Source organism: Parambassis ranga, chromosome 12 (assembly GCF_900634625.1).
Source record: "Parambassis ranga chromosome 12, fParRan2.1, whole genome shotgun sequence".
NCBI lineage: Eukaryota > Metazoa > Chordata > Actinopteri > Ambassidae > Parambassis > Parambassis ranga.
In genome coordinates, this window is record NC_041032.1 from 13,651,438 (window position 1) to 13,673,190 (window position 21,753).

At 42.9% G+C, this 21,753-nt stretch overlaps 1 protein-coding gene across 1 annotated transcript; it reads right to left on the bottom strand.

Annotated features, from left to right (window-relative positions):
- Positions 1–503: 503 nt before the first annotated feature.
- tnfrsfa (tumor necrosis factor receptor superfamily, member a) lies at positions 504–20,213 on the bottom strand. The gene is made up of 10 exons (XM_028417691.1): positions 19,974–20,213; positions 9,658–9,814; positions 8,643–8,774; positions 4,789–4,900; positions 4,254–4,390; positions 4,074–4,175; positions 3,947–3,993; positions 3,546–3,827; positions 3,423–3,459; positions 504–2,533 (listed from the first exon to the last, which is right to left on the bottom strand). The coding sequence occupies exons 1-10, from the start codon at positions 20,004–20,006 to the stop codon at positions 2,232–2,234; spliced, it is 1,341 nt and encodes a 446-aa protein (XP_028273492.1). The 5' UTR covers positions 20,007–20,213; the 3' UTR covers positions 504–2,231.
- Positions 20,214–21,753: the final 1,540 nt, after the last annotated feature.

Here is a 21,753-nt window from a genome sequence, read left to right on the forward strand (position 1 = left end):
TATGCTGTTTACATCCAAAGTTATGCCACTCTCTGTAACGTTTTCCGATTTTTCAGGCTTGGGTCGGGTGCAATGAAGGGTTAAAAACATTATTTCAGCTTGGTACCTGGCAGATTCTGAAAATAGACACTTTAGGGATTAAAAAAAAAATCAGGTGGCATAAAAAAAGCTGGGGGGTGTGCGTGGACCCCTGTTTCCATCTAGACTATTTATTTTCAGCTGATAAAAAGCTTTATAATGTCATGAACTGTCACTGCAGGCTTCATATTTCTAAAAGAATTATTGTCATGAAATAAAAGTTATATTAAAAGTTTTTTCTCATAAATCTGTGTGAATGAATTTGTGTTTTTTCAGAAGTACTGAAAGAAAGATTAACTCACAAAAAACATTTGTGTCCTGGGCGCAGCATGAAGGGTTAAATAACAGCAGAGATGTCCCTGTCTCTTAGGTCTTTGTTCTGTTACTGCGGTGCAGCGGTGACAAATATCATTCCTTCAGACATGTGAAAACAAGTTCATCTGTACAAAACATTTATTTGAAATTTTGACATAAAAACAGCTTCTTTTGCATCATTTATATCTGAAATCCATGGCGATAACTACAGGGCTACAGGGAAATGGCTTCTTATTTTACACAAGAACAAAAAGGGGAGTTAATTGAACAGCTGAGGACTTGAAAATGAAAAATGTATTAAAATAAAAAACATTCACACACAGTCTGCCACAAACATGCACAGAGAAGAAAGAAAAGGGGGGGGGGTTAGAATCTGATGCAGGCTGCATTTTCATTGTCTGTCAATAGATGGCAGTGCCAGCACTGTAGCATCAATCAATCAATAATATATAACTCTGTAACTTCTTCCTTTATACACGAGAGACTGCAGACACATGGGCATCGCTCCTCAACACGCCTCACACTGCACGGGTCTGTTCATCCAGCTGCACATATATACACACACACACACACACATATATATATATATATACACACACACACACTGTGAGGCTGGTGTGTTTATCTACACATGGGGAGATTATTTTTAAAATCCAGAAAATAACGTTTCCTTCATCTTGAATGTCCGTACCTGCAGCCTGTGTCAGCGCGGAGGGCTGACTGATAAGTCCGTGGCTTCAGGTGAAAAGGAGTGTGTGTGTGTGTGTGTGTGTGTGTGCAGTAGTGGACAAACGATTGTGCTTTAAACATGGCTGCGCACATCAGTCCAAGAGCTGAAATGCAGGTAAGAGGAGTCACCTCAGGACGCAGACTTATCAGTCAGCTCTCCTACAGTCAATCGGTCCTCTGAAGGTAAACTGACTGACATCAGTTTACCTTCAGATTGAAATCTGCATCAGTCACAAATAAAACAATTTAAAAAAAAATGATGGCGTGGACTTAAAACAAACAAAATAAAATAAAAGCTACGGCTTGGAAAATCAGTCATATAGCCCTGCATCACAACACAAGCACATTCTGTGTGTGTGTCTGTCTGTGTGAGTGTGTGTGTGTGTTTCCAGGGTCGTTGGTATAAATAATGAATGATAATTATTAAACTACTCATTCAAATAAATATGTTAATAAATAAAAAAAGAGACCATGATGGGAACATTTGGCTGAACTGAACACCAGCAGGAGAAACTCCTTCTTTTATATATATGTGTGTGTGAGTTGTAACACTGAACCTTACTGATGAGTAAACAAAACAATCATGGGCTGATATATATCTATATATATATATATGTGTGTGTGTGTGTGTATAGAACGCAGTATCAGAGAAGCCTACATCTACAAAACAACAAATTTAGCATGACTGCTGTTTTAACCCTACATGTGCCAGAGGTCAGTGCATGGTAGAGGCACAGTATCAGTGACATGCTTAATGCCACGTCTACAAACCAGTGTATGTCCTCGTCTCCTGGCGGTGTGTGTGTGTGTGTGGACCTGGTCTTCAGCACCAGGTGAGCCACACGCGCCGGCCGGAGACGTCAAAGCTTTTCAGTATTTGGCTGAGAACGTGCAGCCATGTCTGCCACCTTCATGTTTTTCAGACCACCGATCAATACAGCTCCACTTTCCCCTTTTTTGTCTCTTTGTTTTTTTTTTTAACTACTGGCTTTTGATTGCATGGCTGTTCGGCCACGGAGAGGTCAGCCGGTTCATGAGGCGCAGCGTCCACCGCCAGTGTCTATGTGCTTTTAGTTTTTCTTGCATTAAGTACTTTGCGTTGGCTTCATTCAGGGTGTGTCGGCGTGCTTGTAGTAGCCCTTTCTCAGGGCGGCAGAGGCGATGCTCTCCGCCGAGCGCCGCTGGTCCATGCTCAGTAAGGCCTCCAGCAGGTCGTTGATGTCGGCCTTCAGTCCCTGCCGCTGCATCCAGTTCTTCAGCAGTTCATACACTTTGTCGCCGGCGGCGCCGTTCTCCGCGATCCGGATGTGGTTGTCACTGACTCCGATCATTCGGAAAAACCTGTTGTGGATCCGCACGTCCAAATACTCGTCGAACAAATCAAAGCTCTTCCTCAGGGATTTCTCAGAGCCTTAAAAGACAGACGATTAAAGACACGATTAATTTAGCTAGCTGGCTAACATAATTAACAATTTGGTCATTTCTTTTTTTGGGGGGATTTTGAAATACTTTAATAATGCCTTGCCCAAGGACACACAACAATGACTAAGGAGGAGTTGGGATCGAACCACCAACCTTGCGGTTATTGGACAACCCTGATCTACCGCTGAGCCACTGCAATGACATATGGCAGATAAATCCAGCTAAGTCAGCTAGCTAGCTAGTTAAATATTAGTATTTTTCATTTAGCAGCTAGCAGTTTGGTCTGTGTTAGCAGTAAGGTTAGCATCACGGAAGTTATAAGGCACGACTAGGAAGCATAAGTGGAAGGTTAGTCTGAAAATTGGCCAGAGGACTTTTAAGATAAATCACTCTAAAAATCATTGTAGGCGAAGTTTCAAGTTTAAGTCACAATAAAACAGTAAAAACAGCTGTTTGTTTTCTAATATATTACATATATCCTTCAGTGGAACTGCAATAGATTTTTACGCTAACTTGCAGCCCAGTTACATTCTGTGAAAAGCTGCTATAGCAACAGTATGTGCATTGTTCCAGAATGAGCGCAGGAACAATCTGTACATTTCAGCACATCTTCCTGCAGGGGATGCAAACATAAAACTTTTAAACGGAGGATCAAAGAAATCTGTTAAACCATGTCCTCTTTAATTCGGCATGAGAAGAAAACAACAGCGTGTTCCAAACCCCCGAGGGCGCAGATATGGCCTGACTATCATGAGATTATTAATCTATCAAGCAACAGAGAATGGGAGAAGCGAAGGAGAGTTTGCTTATTTATGGACAGACACGGATTGCAGTTCAACTGTGCTTTGTTTTGTTTTGTTTGTTTTTAGGAGTCTTACCTTGTAAAGGCACCAATCGATGTCGCAGAGGATCATCCTGTAACACGAGATGAGATGAAAAATTGAAAATAAAGCAAAGGGCAAAGAGATCATTTGCAGATTTGAAGTGATTCTTTTTCTCACCACGTCTGCTGGCTGCATCCTGAATTCAGTGGGGCTCTGGTGTGGGGTGTTACCCGAGGAAGGCACTGTGGGCAGGGCCGACAGGCTGGTCTGAGATGAGCTAGTGGTGTTGGGTAAGCTGTCTCCTAGTCCCCGGTCTTCATCCTCCATAGGGGGCGAGGCCTTGGTCATGCCAGCCTGCGTCTCCTGCAGGAGAGGCCGTGACTCCGGGCGGCTCTCCCCCCCCTCCAGGCCTGCGTTCTGATTGTTCTGCCTCTCCTCCGCCGTGGCTCCGCTCTCATCCTAAACAAGAGGACGGGAAACAGTCACATTGACATTGTGTCCCACAGAGTAACCGTGACAACAAGAAGAACAAACAGGAAATTCAATTTCTGAATATGAAACATCAAAAACAGGCTTACAATAGGAACCTTCACGATTTCACTGGAGTCACAGGGGCTCGCTGCACCTGTTTAAACAGAGGAACACAGCTTCAGCAACACACATTAAAAAGCTAAACGTAGCTACAAAAACGCACAATGTACTCACATGGAATCTCACACGGATGCTGCTTGATAACGAACCACCACACAGCCAGCACAGCGATAACGATGATGGCGAAGACAACCAGGAAAATGGAAACGGGGATAACTGGAAGAAGAAGTGATGCGTCAGTAAAGAGTTAAAGCTTTTAAAGCTTAAAGTGGAACTCCGAGGGTTCAAACTTACTGAAGTTTGCTGACGGAGCAGAGGTCGGTGATGAAGGAGCGGCCGCAGCAGTTTGGGTGGGTGATGGATCCCGTTTCCGACACACTGTGTTAGAAAAGGCGGTGCACTTCTTCACCTCCTCCTCGCCTGCTTTACACCTGCAAGAAAGCGTTCCCAGTGAAACAGTGCTTTGTTAGCAAAGCTAGCATTACCCAGCTAGTAGCGGCGCTGCTAGTGCTGTGCAGCTAGATAAACTATCGCCATCTGTTTAGGTAGAATTCTGTGAGCAAAGCTAAGCTAACTAACTTGTGTTATGGTTAGAGGTCAGATTAGCAGCTGGAGATTAGTTGGGTAGAAAGTAGCTAGCATTGTGTCCGTGTTAGCAGTCAAGCTAGCACACAAACACATTCTGGATGCTTTCTTGAGGTCCCACCACACTCCTAGTTGTTGTATCCATCTCAATAATCCAGACGTGGTCGTTGTGTGTGGGTCTGCTCTGCACTGTGTGAACCCTCCTGAATGTGAGTGTTGACTGTAAACTGTGAACGTCACTCACTTGGCACAGCGCTTGCAGACCTCGCAGGCCTGGTCTGGAACACAGAAGGTGCCAGGCTTGCACTGGCACTTGGTGTCCTTGGTAGTGTTGCAGGGGTCGGTTTCCATCTCATCTGTGGACAAATGACACTGATGAGAAGCTCAATCACACACTGCAGGACGCCTGAGCGGAGTTAACTGCTAACTAACTCTGAGGGGAGTTTAATCAGTAAACTCTAAATAAACCTGTTAGACCTTCAGATCATTTGTAGGCGGTTAGCCATTAAGTGTGAAATAATTAGGCGTCCAGCTCTATTCCACATTACTGCCTCGTGTTAACAGGATAATGAGGGACGGAGGATGTGCTGTGCTTCATTTATTAAAAGGCAAATGAACAGGAACCCAGCAGTCCACCTCCACAGGACTTTCATACCAACCTGATGTCCGTGCACGCCAATTAGAGGAAAGAAAAACTGCTTTATTATCAGGTCGGTTTGCACAAATGTGTGTGCAGAAGCTGTTCGTCTCCTTCCACACCGATTTATTTTGACAATTACCATCATTTCAGAGCGAGTTATGAATCAACTCCTCCCACAGGTGAGGATACCAACCGCACACCAGGCTGAAAAACGGACGTTACTGTCCTTAATTCAACTGATGCTTCTGCTTCTGCTCTCTACACTGAACTCTTTGTGTGTGTGCTGTCATTAGTTATATCAGTGTTGTGATCAGCAGCAGCCTGTAGATATCACAGCTGCACACACGTGATGCGGGGCTGTATCCGGCGCCGTGGCGACGGCTCCGGGCGTTACTCTGAATCCTCAGAATATCAGCCACACATGCAGTCCTACAGCACACTGAAGGCTCCTTTAAAGACACATGTTTGCAGAAGTGCGTGTCTCTTTCACCTGAAACCAATCAATAAACAACACACGCAGGCTACTACGGAGCTACTCAAGCCACAACAGCGCTCTCTGTTATCACTTTAACGACATATAACCCAGTAGCAGACAGTTTGGGGGTTGTTCTCCGCTTTTGTGAAGGCAGGGCACTGAGAGCACGCTGGGAACATCTCATTTATTCCACGGCTGTTAAACCCTCAGCCCTGCAGCACACCAGCATCTCTGCATAATTGTAGAGCACACAAATTTAAAAAAAAAAAACTTACAAATAACAAAGATTAACTGTGTAAGTAAGTCACATAAAAAAAAAAAGAGTTTGCTCTGTATGAGGACAGTGCAGTGACTTAAAGGCTCCATTTCGTCACATTTGTTAGCAATTTAGCTACTGAGAAAGCTTTTGTTTGTCCAGTTGTGTATTATTTTGTTGTTTTATTGTCAATTTAGGCCAACGTGACCATAATGTTATGCTGCAGCATCGTTTGGTGCTCATCTCTGCATTCAGCAGGAACAGACAGTCGTCATTTGGTCAATTTTTTCTGCTTATTTTTGTGTTTGCAGACTTTTTTACTCTACTTGTATAAAGAGTCAGAGGTTGTTTTGGGTTTTTTTTGGTGCTAATGCAGATGAACCTGTATGTGATGCTCGAGCAGACATTCAGCCCTAAAGTGAGGTGGGAAGCAGCAGCACTGGGAGCTTCACTGGGAGCTGCACCATATGAATGCTGGGTGAGTCACAGGAATGAAAGGCTGCAGTGACAGAGTGGATTTAAGGACTGATGCTGGCAGGATCTCACCCTGAATAACCAAAAACAATGCAGCCAGCCCAGCTAATCAGCCAAAGCACTGCCTGCAAAGCCTCCTTCACACACGCAGCGCTCTTTGTGTGGATAGAAGCTGGTCCTGAAGTTATGTAGAGAGACTAAATGATTAGCCTCCCTAGCTCTAGTTTAGCTACATCTGACCACATGACATCCAGGCTGTGTGCTCTGTCTGCAGGTCCAGCAGACTTCAGTCTGGTTTAGAGGAGACTTTTCTGCACTCCGGCAGTCCATTCCTGTGCAGGACTCTAGTGACGGTCTTCTCTGACTCTTCAGATCCAAACCTTGTTAAATCCTTCACTCCTGTCTCTCTCTTCAGACACATCTCTCTTAAATGTCTCTTCCTGTCAGTCTGGTTCTGTTTGACTCTTTCCTCTCACACCAGCTCTTCAAACTTAAAGCTCTTGACTTGATAAACTTCTCCTGCTTCGTAGACACTAACAAAACTTTTTCTTAGGTTTAAGCTTAACTTACTTTCGGTCACATCTGCCATGATGCTTTCATAAGTGTTGGGGCAAAATGTCACTTGTTATACTGTGTGTGTGCTGCAAGACACCCACTCTCACTTTCAAGTCTAAATCAAATCTTTCACAGGGCCACTCAGTTAAAACACAGTTTTTTTATACTATTACTGATAACAGTGGTTTGTACTCTGTTTAAACAAGGAGAGCAATTGTTGGCTAATAATATCCACACTTAATTTTTGAAATTAAATTAATAGGAAATACTTTTTAAAGTAGATCACTAGTAGTAGTGATCATTTCTTCACTCTATTAAACAGCACATGGGAGCTGAAAAAGAATGAAGTTCTTATAGGGAGGCTAATACACTGTGCACAGGCCTGTTGCTCTCAGATTTAGGAAAGCAAAGTCTAAATTAAAGATTTAAATTAATTGATTAAAAAGTGTCCATGAAAAATGGAGGAGATATGGAGGAATAAATGATTCATGATGTCATTTTGCTCGAGGCTCATTTAAATGCGTACATAAACAAACAGGAGTTTAAATGGAAGCAGTGATTGTATGGCTTCATTAAAGTGCAGGTGTCTCATGTGAGACCTGTTTACTTTACCTGAGCAGCCTCGTCAATACTGAGATACTAACCAGCAGGAAGTGGAGCCATCTTGTCTGACTGACAGATCGTTCGGCGTGCTCCTTTTAATTGCTACAATAATAAGCTAAAAGTAGAACATCTTAAAGCCGCACAGACAGCAGCACAGAACACGTCCTATGTAACAGTAGTCTCTTTTCTAGAGCTCCTGCCTTTCAGCGGACACAAAGACGCCCCAGTGAGGCAGACAATGACAGGCGGCCACACCCAGTCCAGCCAGGTGAGACAGAGACACGGGCAAGCCTCCCGAGACCGGGAACACGCTCACATTCGGCCCACGAGACAAAACAACAAAGACACGCCCTGCTGCTCTGTGTAACATCATAAGATCACATTTTCATGAGTGGAGCTGAAAGGCGGGGGCACACACAAAAAGGTATCAGCTTCCCTAAGACAATGTATCTTTGACCAACTGGATTCTTTTATGCTGATTCTTAAAGGATTGAATTAAAGGGCAGTTCTGTTCGGAGTTATTTCATTGCTTCTCTTTTCTTAAACAGCCCGAGCTTAAGTCGATAAAAACACAACAATATTACACATATGACACCTGTCCATGTATGCAAATTTAAAGGAGAAGAGCTCCCACAGTTACAAAAAAAGGCTTTTCCCTGTTAAAAATATAATATAATAATATATTTATAATTCAACCTTCTGAATCCTATGCTTTTTTTGGGCATATATATAAGATAAATAAGAATTTTAGATAATTGATTTGGCAAAATTGTAAATAAACAGATACCCACAGTAGGTGGTAGCCAACAAAAAAATAAAAATAATCCACAAACTTTAGATATTTACAGTAACTATGTGTATTTGTAGAAGCACTTTTTCCACACCAGCTAAAAAAATCAACCAAAGTTTGCTGAATTTTTGGCACATTCCTGCTGGTCACACATGAGTCAGTCATGGCTTCCTAGCTGTGCTCAGGAGTGCAGAATTTTTTGTTTTTTACAGAATATTTTTATTGCAAACGCCTAACCACTGTCACACATCAATCTACTGATTATTAATCCATAAACCTAAATGTTAGGGGACTTATCTGGTTACCTGAGCGGCAGTGTGTACACGGCAAGCAGCGGTTCATCCCATTGGAGTGCTCGGTGTAGGTCTGTCCATGCTCACAGGGCACACAGGTGCCTTGCTCCTGGTCTCTCTCACAGGCCTTCTGCACAAACGTTCCTACAGAGAAACAAATATAAAGGAGCATAAATTCACTTCTTATGTGATGCACTGCAGTTACAGATTCTAAATCACTGCTGTCTGTTTTTTTTTCCAGGAAGTTGAAGCTCACAGTGATTTAAGCTCTGTCTCTGGTTGATTGTCACGCTTATCATTCGTATACTTAGTTCACTCATGCCATGAATAAAAGCACTTGATGTGTTTGTTTTTTTGATTCATCTGATGCACAAAAGGCAAACACAGCAGAGACTGGGGGGGATAAAATGTTATTACTGTGGTTAGTACAGTTTGTATTACCTCAAGTTAAATGTGGTTAAAATGAATATTCATTGTAGAAAATCTGCCCGTTCAATAAAAACATAAAAAAAGCTCATATTTCATTCAGCATTAACTGGTCACAGTGGTTTCAATAACAGACCAACTGGCAACTGAGCAATTGATGTAACCAAGATAGAGGCATGTTCGCTTATCAGCTAATATCATCAGCTCATAAATAAACCTGTAAACCTCCTTATTAGTGATTGATTGTGCAGCGAAGAGCCTCCAGTTTAAAAGAAAATGGATTTCTCAGAATAGCAAATGAAATAATCCAATCAGCCAGCAGCAGCATGCAGTAATTGCATCTTTGCTAAATATGTTCAACCTTATCAGATGAATGAAGGAAGCATGATGAATTAAAACAAAGTTGGTGCGACTCGGGGTTAAACTTTGACTGTGCAAGGCCTGGAGACGTTTGTTTCCGCTCATCGTGGCCGCTGCATGCATTCTTTCCAGACTAGGCAGCGAGTGTTTGCAGGAGTTGTGTCGGGATACGCTTCAGCTTATGGTTTTGACATTTAAAAACGTTGGCTCTCGCCTCTGAGTGGATGTCCTTCCTGCTTACCAGCCTGGCAGTTGAGGCAGCAGAGCCCCTGGTGGAGGTACTGCTCGTTCTCCACGCAGCGAGTGACGTTTCCGAATTTATCGCCGGACCACTGAGCCGCCGGAAGCTCCGCTGCGTGACATACACACAGCCCGATGACGAGCACCAACACGGACACCTGCGGAGTCGGAGAGAAGAAAAAAAAAAGAAGTGTTTTTAAATGTATCCACAGACTCGCCCACTCACAGAGTCATCATGAGGGGACAGTAAAGATGAGAGTCCATCCTCATAGGAAACCTTGTGTGAGCAATCTACGGCTTAATTTGAACCATCTGATCTGAACATCTGCCGTGGGAAAGCAATTATAGGGGAGCCGTGCAGCCGTTCGAAACTACAGGCAACACATCGTTGTGTGTGCAGGATGCAGAGCTGTGCGATAACTACATGCAGTGCAACAGGCAGCCAAACCTAATTACTCCATGATCTGGTTTTCCTCTAACAAACAAAAGTTCAAAACCAGGGAGAATCTGCTTCCTGTAGGGTGGTGGGTGTAACAGAGAGAGAGTTTGATAAGGTATCTCAGCTAACAACAGCAGCATGGTGCCCGTATCGAATGTGATTCCAGATATCCATTCATGTGCGAGATAATAACAGGCTTGTATAGGTGGGGTACAGAAGAAGAATACAGCCGAACACTTTAGTGTGGCCCCCAGGCGCTGGTGTTTATTCACACGCTTTTCACCATGTCAATGTGAGAAGGCCCCATTCATTGGCAAACAACGCACTTTAGTGCCTCTACTTCAAATGACCCACATTCTTAAAGCCAAGCTCTTTGAATGCCACGACATGCGACACCGCCGTGAAGCGCCTCAAACGCAACGCGACACCTCCTGAGTAAATGAGAGTCCTAGATTTGGAGGTTTTTGTCTCCTATAGTTCACCAGGAACAGGTTAGGGTGGAGAGAAAGAAAGAGGAGAAACTGTAGACAGCAGGATGAAGATGGGATGTTCTACAGGGAATAGGTACCCTAAAACACACACACACACACAGTGTGGGAGAATGAGGGGAATAAAGAGCAGAGGTAGGAAAAGAGGGACAGGCTGGAGCACAGGCTGACTCCTGACGCTCAGCTCGGCTCTCTGGAGGGCCGCCATGCCTTGTTGTTTAAAAGAACTTTCCTCTCTCTCCCTCTCTCTCTCTCTCCCTCTCTCAGCCTTTTCCCTTCTTCCTCTCCCTCTGCTCACGTCAGACTTTCCAAAGACGCTGAGAGGCAGACGTGGAGGGGCAGACGGCCGGCAGAGCAGTCACAATCACACCATTTAGATCTATCCAAACATTCAGCGGAGTGGGGGGAGGCAGAAGAGAGGGAAGGAAAGGGGAGGGAGATAAAATGAAGGAGGTGGACACAGGGTGAGTCTTTAGACTTGAATACACTATGTGTATGACTGCAGGGTGGGTGTGGAGAGGGGGGGGGGGGTGCAGAGGGACACGGAGTGAGAAGAAGGCCGTGTGAAAAGGCAAAGAGAGAAAAATCTGCACATGTGGAAAGAAAAGATGTGAAGAGGGAAAGAGCGAGCTGCACACCCAATATCTACAAATATATATATATATACATATGCATCCAGCAGCTGGATAAGAAGTCAGTTCAGGTGTGTCTCTGACAGCACAGATGACACAGACATGGCACTGAGATTACATCATTTCCAGGCCGGCAGTTCTAAACGCTCCCAGGTGCAGCCAGCAGCTAACCCACTATTTATTCAACAATTAAAAGGTTGCTATGGTGAGGATGCAGTGGCACTTTACAAAGAATAGAAGGGCTGGAAGATTTTCTTGATTAATCATCACTGCCACGAAGAGTCGACTTAATCGATGATGTCAAAACTTCCTTTGTTTTTCTGCATCATAATGACTTTTGCACACAAAGTGGTGGCTGCAGAATTTTCTCAATATCCTTGTATCTGTTTAAACCTATAAAAGTGTCTTTCTGCTACCTGGGAATAAACTGAATAACGAATTGTATTTGGCAAAAAAAAAACCACTTGTGTTACATTTTTTGATGATGGCAGTGTGTCTGTGTGTGCACCCTGGACTTTGTACTTAATTGTGCAGCATGTATACTTGCTTTTGTAAGAGGGAAAGTCAAACTGAGGGAGCCATATTCCTAACCTAACCGTTGGAACAGCGAGTCAACAATGTGACTCACAAACCATCCCCTCCACACTTTGCCAACAAACACTAGCATTACGGCTAACTTAGCTGTTCCCTGTTTTCAAACACTTTGCCTGGGTTCTGTACTGCTTCACTGTAACAGTGTTAAACCTGTCATGCAGTTTTTTTTTTGGGGGGGGACAGATCCATCGTTTAATTATGCAAACTACAGTCAGTGTTCCATTACCTTAATGTGCAGGGATTCATATGCAGACTTTCTTAGGGGGGTTTATACCAAGTTTCTTGTGCAGCTGTAAAATTAAAAGTGCACTTTTTTTGTCCTGTGCAATAAATTAGGAAATCATCATTATTTGCCGCTTTAATTTGCAAGACTGGTCTGAAACCAAAGAGAAAACCTCCCCACACTGAAGAAGCTACAAACTAATCAATGAACTGCTGCTTGTTTCAGCTCTAAAGAGAAGAAAGGAAACCTGTCAATGTTTTAAACTGTGTCTGCAGGTCCATTCTGTCAAACAGTGTTCTGTCAGAGAATCCCGCTCTGTGGTCTCCCTCCGACGCAGCCCGCTTCCACACAAGGAAAAAACGAACAAGGCCACGTGTCCACACTAATATCCAGAGGCCGCTAAACTAAATGTATACATAAACACCATGGGCAGCCACAATGTGGCTTAGTTTTTACCTCTATGACCAAGTGAGGAGGAAGAGTGGAGTGACCGTAACCTCAGAGCACAGAGCCCTCCAAACCCACAATCCCTGGAAATGCTCCAACTGCAGCTCCAGTGCTTTAGTCCACTTCTATCCTCTGTGCATAGAGGGAGGCCTGGCTGCCCCCACAACACTGTCCTATTGTCATACAGTCTGCATGTATGATTAGTTAGTACTATGCCTGTGTGACTGCAAGTTAAACTAATAAATGTTGCAATAAAATAATGAGGGACTTTCTGTCGGACAACAGTAGCGGCCCTCCGCTTCCTCTAAACACACTCTGGGTTCTTCCAAATTGCCTTGGCACACACACACACACACACACACACACACTATACACATGCCCTGTGCACTGAGCATGCATTTGTGACTAAATGACAGGACATCCTTTCAGTTGACCCAGGTTATCAATGGGCCATTTAGAAGGCTGTGATCACTCCGCATCCCTGAGGGAATTACAGTGAGAGGAATGAGGGGATGAACTCTTGCACATACAAATAATAAGGCTGATTTCATGTCGGACAGATGATTTTAATCACTGATAAGCACAGACACCATGTACCTTATTATACTTCTGTATCCAGAGGAGGTCCTGATGCTTCCTATCACGCTGCTCTTATTAGCAAATCATCCTCCTTTTTTTTTTTTTTTTTTTATAAAATCGATAGTTGTGATATCGCACAGCGACAACGAGCAGAAGTCACACACAGTCAGAGAATTTTAATGCGTTCACAGATGCCGTGCAGTCTGAGGAAAACTGATCTCTACCTCTGCAGCGCAGGTAATCAATTCCGCCCAGGTTCTGAGTGGAACCTAAACGGCACAGTGATTTTGTTGATCCAACAGTGACTGAATCACTTGATCAGATTATAGCTGGTCAGCAGCTGGAGGCTCTGACACTCATTATCAAAGCTGTACTCCTGGAGCTTCACGATTCTCAGAAGGAATTCAGTTTTTTTTTTTTTTTTTTTACCCCGAGTCAAGCAGCACATGACAGGGAGCAGGATGGATGCAGGATGTTGTTGTCACAGCTCGACTTAAATATGAAATGTTCACTTCAGTTCAAATGTCAACAACAGGCTCCTCTCATTGTGATGAATTCCTTCTTTATTGTGATACGTTGCAGATCAGACGACTCTTTAACTGACTGACTTCTTTGGATTGATTTGGCTTTCAGGACGTAGTTTACTATGAAGAAAAATCTGCATGACGAGCCAATTAACATCCAGAAAATAGCATCCAGTTTAATTATTCAGCTTTAAATATCTGGGTAGATAAAACAGTGGTGTGTGTTCAGATGGCTTTCTGACCTGAAGGCACCCGAACTGAAACAGAGCTCCTCTGTGATACCAGCTGTTTATTAAATTCCCCATGAAATCAAATGTGATGTTTAAATGTTCTTATGCAATATGTTTTCTCACTACCATGCTACTATTAAGAATAAAATAACTCTTTTTGTTGGTTTTCTTAATGAGCATAGGCCAATCTTGCATCCAAAGAAATGATATAGTGAATTCGTATGCCCTTCCCCTCCTCTTGAACACAAAGATAGCACTGTTGGTGTGAAATCCTGTACATTTTTCTGCATGCTGGATGAGTTGTGAATATCATGTGAACAAAAGCAGAGGAGGGGAGGTGTGGTATGATGTTATCAGTACCAATATGTTGATGATGTATTAATGTTGGAATTGATTTTTTCTTTAGCCGATTAGATATCTGGGCCTAAAAAGATTATTTAAGCATGAATGTTTTTGTGTATCATACGTGATTAAGGGTTGAAATCATTGGTCGGAATCTGTGCTAACGTTCACTTGATGCTCTTAAAGTGGCAGAGAAGGGACATAAACCATAGACTGGATATAAAGATGGATGACATGACAGCTCCACAAAGAGTGAGGACTGGCTCGCCCCCTCTTTGGGTCCATGTTAGTGGATGGAACACGGACACGAATGGGAACTAAAAACTACACGTGCTCCTCAAATAAAATTTTCCCCGCTCATTAGCTATTAGCTTGTCTGTATTCAAATGCTCATCTTTTAAGTTTAGAAGTTATGCCAGCAGCCAGTTAAGCTGCAAGCTGACCGATCAGAGGTTCTTGTTTTAACTGGAACACAGAGATTTTTAAGAAAAACTCACATCCAAGATTTGTGTGTAACTTTCTGTTCTAACTACGACTAATTCAACATGCTCCAGACGCAACAGTAATTGTATTGTCTGATATATAGATATATATAATTTGTTGTGCAGCTCAAATCTCTCAACGCCGACCTTGACAAGACAGCAAATGCTCTCTGCTTCACAGATAAATCCTGGCATTCCCTAGAGAGTGGAGGGGTTGGCCATGCACAACTTTCCATGAGTGATGAATTACACTGACATTTTGTGTTAGATGATGAAGAAGACGAGCAAAGCCCAGCTTATGTCAAGAGAAACAGGTCTGACACTTGCTACACCACTGTAAATAAATCCAAAGTTCAGCGGAGCTCGGATACATTCATCACTATAAAGCAGAATGATGTAAAAGGAAGACAATGACTCCAGTGTCAAATTACAGCAGTTAAGAACAAGAAGGCGCTAACAGTCTGAAAACCACATTGTAGAGCTCCACACACACACACACACGCTGAAGTAAACACATACAAGCATACAGTGTATGTGTGGGAGCGTGTGAAAAGCGGCTGCCCCCTCCTCTCAGGGAGCACAGGAAGCTCGAGACAATACAGAGGCTTCATGCAGGGTTCAGCTCCAAACTGTTCCCTCCACAGCAGGCCCAGCACCCGATTAGACTCACAACATATCCGCTAGGCTAGATATTTTTAACTCAGGGAAGCTGCAGCTTCACGACACGAATTCTCGAGTTTCCTCAGGAGTTCGCTGATTAGTCGAGCCTGTCACAAGCAGGTTAGGCGACATTCACCTCCACCACAGAGAGGAACAAATACAATCTGTGATGATGACTGACACCGCCACACTTACGTCACAGAGGTGGTCTCCTTGCTTTGATGAGTAAAAAACAGAAAGAAAGTCTGAAAGCTTCAAGAGTTTTTTCACACAGGTGCAAGCGTGACACATTTCCAAACTGTTGGTCTCTGTGTTTTTTTTTTAAGAGCTGTCGGCGCACAAGTGTACACAACATCGCAGTGAGTCACACGGCGCGGTAAAGAGGGATAAGCAAGGACACAGAATTCACAAATCGAATTAAGAGTGCAGGAGGGCTGCTAACTTGGCCTTTTCAAATTCTGATTAGGGCCCGTCACAGCGGAGCCGAGCAGCAACTCACAAGACAAAGAAGGAGAGGATGAAAAGAGGGTGCGAGGATGACTAACAGATTCAAGTATGAGCAGGAATCCATCACCTCGCTCTACAGACAATCACATTAGATCCATTAAAACTCGTCTCTGGGTTAAAGGTACGAAATAAAAAAGAAGGCCGTGAAGCGCCGGCAGTTTACAACCTTCTCTATAAACACATCGCAGCACAAAAATGTGGAATATGTGAGCAGTGAAGCAGGTCAGCAAGGACCTTAAGTGACCATCAATAGCTGGAATTTATACCGGATTTATGTCTCTGTAAACACAAGCCGGCTCTCTGGACAAAGGTTGAATTTGTCTTGAGACTCTTTTAGTATAATCTGCTCATTCATCCAGGAGAGCAGGAAGTCAGCGGCTGTTTGATGTTGAAAATTAATCAGCAACTATTTTTTCATGTGCTCCTGATTAATAATTAAAATGGTTGATAGTTGACTAATCCTTTGGACAAAGAGAGCACACTGATTCAGGCCTCTAAATCAGGATTATTTTTAAGATTTAATCTGAGATTGCATATGCAAACAAGCCTTTTGTCCAAAAACCAGAAGGTAAACAGTGTAAAACAAAGGAAAGCAGCCACCGGACAAACAGGGATCCGAGATATTAACTCAAAAAATAAAGCGACTACAACAAGCAATTCTCAGAATATTTGTGGTCTAACATGACTAATTGTTTCAGCAAATTCCACAGAGAAGCACAAGAGTACTGTAAGAGCGACTCGAATGAGGAGAAAGCTAAAATATGTAAACCCACAAAATGCACCTCCAGAATCGGATTACAAAAACGGCCATGATTGTAAAAAGCTCAACCTCCAGCCAGCATCACGCTTTGCGGCCTTTGGCGTCAGGAGTCCATTCTTGGAGTTAATGTCCATAAAGAGGAATGTATATCTCTCGACTCATGTGATGGGACCCCCGTCAGATGACTTCAGTAAACACAAGACCAGAGTGTGTGCTTTAAAGTAAATTCCAAAGGACACCGAGTGAAGCGAGTCTGGCCTATGGAGGATTTATGTCACCTAGCAACCAACAGGTTAGGTCGATTTAAACAAAATTGGAGTTTGAGTCCACCTGAACTTCTGATTAATCCAAACACAGGCAAAGAGGTGGAGATGAGGTGGACAGGATGTCAAGAAAGCAGGAAGCCTTTGCTGTGAGTCGGCACCTGAATGTCACTCAAAGTAGTCAAACACATATTTATGTGAAATATTTAGCCTTGTTATCATTAAAATGAATGATTTATTGAAAGTTTACTTCTTCAATAGAGACAAAAACAGCTTTTTCACCAGGCTGTAAACATATTTAGTGCCTCGTGTCTGCTGCAGATAAATGGGATCATAATGAAGCTGAGTTAAATGTTTCTGATTAGCCTGGCATGGAGAATGCTGGGTGTAAATCCTCTTTTTTTCCAGCCCTGGCCTCAGTGTGTGTGAAGTGGAGTTAGTTGTGATGTTTGACACACAGTGAATTATCTGCACTTATCTGGGCCCATTCAGGTGTGAGCGCTGACTTGCCTCTGCTGGTATGCATGACGTGAGTGGGTGGCACCTGAACAGGTGGCGCTCCCTGAATGATTCAACAGGTCTTTGATAAGCGGTGTGTGATTCACCATAACAACAATCACAACAACAACCTCGGGTTGTTTCACAATGATCAATCACTAAAAGTCCTCACAGGGCCGCCTGTCATAAACATTAAAGGGAAACACACAAACACCTGGTATCTGACTGCGAGTGGCTTACACAGCATTGCATCAGTCAGTGTCTGTGGAGCTTCTCTGAGCCACAGGCATAATTAGAACGGCTCACAAGCAGCACAATGAACTCAGGACTGGCGAGTTTGTTGACCGCTGCTTTGGTCCCCAGGGTCACAGTTTTGGCCTCTACATGTCCCACATGTCAGTCCTGCCCCTGTCTGTGTCGTCCACAGAGACACAGCAGACCATTTCCTGTGTGAACCAACACCCGGACAACGATAACAATCTCGTGTACATTTGCATGGGCATGACAATTCTAAGAAGTAAATTGATGCCACTAATATCAGCATATCTGTGTACTCGAGACAGGAAGTTTACTGGACGGTCAGGCACGTACACTCAAGCAATTTGAAGGGGTGTGTGTGTGTGTGTGTGTGTGTGTGTGTGTGGTGGGGGGGGATTAGAGAGAGGGGAGTGGATGGGGAGGAAAGGAGGTGGGGGTGAAGTTTCCTCATAGTCCCCTAGCAACAAGGCCTGCTGGCGAGGCCTCCAGAATGTACTGTGGTTTACAAAAGAGATAAACATTGACTTTGCCACCCGGAGAAGCAAATCTGATTCCAGTAATGGAACACTGCATGACTTAAAACACCGATCAGACAACGGGGAAAACAAACAGCGAAGCTCCAGGCCCATCGGCAAATGTTACATTACACAGTGAGGAGGCATATGTGATGAAATGCCACATTAAAGCAGCTCCAGTGCCGCCGTCGTCACCAACCAATCACCAACAAGACGAGTCAACAGAATCTCTGATCCACACGGTCATATAATCCACTGAACTCTGAACTCTTCCACAGCAGGCAAGAGAAAAGAAAGAAGAAAAAAAAACAATACACTATAACAGCTGACAACAACCAGGATCCATTTATGGGTTAAAATGACTCTGATGAGGTCATACACCAGGAGTCAGGAGTCCATCAGGAGTGATGGAAAAATGGCACCAGCACTGACACGTTTGACACTGAAATTAGCATGTTTATGTTCTACAAACCTAGAAACTGAGGGATGTGTGAGATAAATAATAATAATATCAGGACAGACAAAAGTGCAGCAGAAAAAGGAACGAAAGCTCAAAGTGATGCTTTAAACAGCAGACAAAAAACAGACATTCGCTGGTTTTTCTGACCCCTTTAACAGTCTTGAGTAAAAAAGTAAACCTGGCATCCACTCCTGGTTCAAATGTTGGCTTTTAATCGATTTAAACTGAATCATTTTAACATTTGGCCACAAATTCACTCCTGTTGTTTTCAAGAACACTACAGAAAAAGATAGAAAACAGCAACTGCTTCCATGCTGCTGTGTTTACAAGTATGGCTGACCCATGTTCTGTGAGTACGAACGTAGGTTTTCTGGTGACGTGTGAACACAGTGGAAAAAGAGTGTGTTCTGTGATAATAAAGTATAAAAGATGCTAAACCCTTGCTCCTCATTTGATGAAATGCTAGAATGTAAATTGTGGGCGAGCATTAAGTTTGAAGAGTAAAAAAAAAAAAAAAAAAAATATATATATATATATATATATATATATATATATATAAAAAAGTAACCACAGATTTACGGCTAATTGCGGTGTAAAAACAAGAAGGATTTGTATGAGGAATAAAATTTGGAATCCGCATTAATCCGAACAGGATTTACAGTGAGCTTACAGTATTTATAGTGTCAGACCTCGGTGCTGCAGAGTTGGAAAAAACAACAGCAGGGGGAATGAAAAGACGTCTCTGTGAAGGCCTGAAACTGGAAAATCTGCGGCTTTAATTGACTAACTGGCAAGGTGAATTCTTGACTTTCTGAGGGTCAAAGTGATTACAGACACACCGCTAATCCCATGCTTCTCACACTCTGCTTCTGAAAAGGCTGCACAGCAGGCCCCACCACTGGACTGCACTTATTACACAGTGGCTATACATCCGCTGTGACAGAGCAGCAGCCATCATATGTCTGAACAATATGACCACATGATGTCCAACACAGATGGTGGTGGCTGTAATGTTGGAAGGAGAGAGAGAGAGAGGGGGGAGTTGAGTGAATGATCCAGCACATGTACTGTACAGTGAAACAAGAGCCAGGGAAGCTTAGATGAAGCACTTATCCACAGAAATAAACACTTTAATCAACAACAACAAACAGCACAGTGTTGCTTCCTGTGTGTGTGTGTGTGTGAGTGGGACAATGAGGGGGCTTGTTTCATCTTCTCACAGGCCGTGGCTGTGATTTCAGCTCCCAGAATAGCTTCAGCAGAGTCCCTCAAAACTTGAATTGAATTTGGATGTGGCTCAAATCATTTTCATTAAAAAAAAAACACTCTATAGAGTGATAACAAGGAAGACGCAGTGAAATAAAGTGATAAAAACAACCAACAGAGACAGCTTCTGGAGGGTTGTTATTGACTTACATGACGTTTTCCGACCACCGGATCGAAGCTCATCTTGGGAACTTCGGAGATGAGTCGCAATCCCTGGGAGCGCTACAACCACTTTTTAAAGTCGAAAAACAAACACGTAGAGTGAAGAATAGCACACTGGCACACGGGTCCGCGCTGAAACGTCCCCTTCAGCCGGTTTCTCTCATGAGTTACGCCTCGTTAGGGTGAAAACTTTTCAGCGTTTCCCTGTGAGAGCGCGCAGAAACACGGTCAGGGCAGCGAGTGAGGAGCCGCTGCTTTCCCCTCCCTGCCCCAGAAAACTACGCCTGACGTCATCACGCACCGCAGCCAATCACGGCTCTCCTCACACATAATAATAGACGAGCAGGTGATAAATACTGCGTGCAGGCTTTAAAAGTGTAAAAAGCAGCTGTTTACTGCACCACAGATGTTTATTTGTGATGTGACGCGTTATATATTGATTTCATTATTATGATTTTACAAACAGGTGAAATCTCCGGGCTTCGATCCGCACATTCCAGCCGCATTAATGTCTAACTCAGAAGTAAAAGAAGCAGCTCATGTGCAACAGGTTGCGACACAAAGTGGGATGACCTTCAGTCAGGGGGAACCAACTACATATTATTATTATTTTTAATTGTATGGTGCATTAATTTGACTTTTTGTGTAGCACTTTAACTATTATTGATAAGCCAGCAATGACCATAAGACAGCTTTAAGGGGAAATAATAATAATAACTGTAATAATAATAAACAATAACAAAGTATAATAAGATAGAATAAAGATTCAAATGTACATTTATAAATAAAAGAAAATATAAAAACCCCCACAAATATACAATATAAATCAATAAATATTGAAATAAATTAAGTGCAATAAATGATAAAAACATTAATAATAAAGTGTTATACAACAGAAAAGAAAACTGAGTTGTGAAAAAATAAAAATAAAATGCAGTGATTTTAAAAATCAACACACAAATTCTTTAACATAAAACACAAAAATAAGGAAAAGTTGACTAATTTAAAATATGTTTCTATTGTCATATTTTATAATGAAAAATTATATTCATACATGATTGCAAGTCAAACTTTTTATGATTGATTTAAGGATTTTAAGAGAATTTATTGAAGAATAAATGATCAACTTTATTAACAGGAGCACAATAAGCATGTGCAAAACCTGCAAACTGATGCATTTGTAGTGTAATGAAACACATCTCAGGAGACAAGTCAGCACACATTGATCAATTACTCAAAAAATGTCAATGTCATCACCTACTGATCACCATTCAATGGTCTCCAGGCTTCTGGCAGTGCTGCATTGACACACAGACAGGATCCGTGGTGGAAGTCTGTGCTCAGGAACAGTCACAGTTCATCACTGCATCCATAAGTAAAAACAACATCCAGCTGCTTCCTGCAGGCTCATTTAAGATGGACTGAGGTGAAGTGGAAAAATGTGCGAGAGGTTAAAGAGGAGAGAGGCCATCCGGCCTGTTATCAGTGCAACAGTTCAGAAGTCAGCATCCATGATGGCATGTGGGGGCATCAGTGCAGCACCTTGGTGTGTCTGTGAAAGCAGCTCAGAGTGATGCAGCAGGTCTGATTCTATCACAAAGAGCAGCAGCCACCGCTGTTACACTCTGCAGTTTACAGAGAAAGTCAGCCGCTCTTTAATGACACCATAACATTATTCCAGTATTTATGCTAAACCACATCAAATAACAAACATCCTCTCAAATGTGGTTCCTGCTGACAAAATCTTATCTAAACGGGCGCTGTGGTC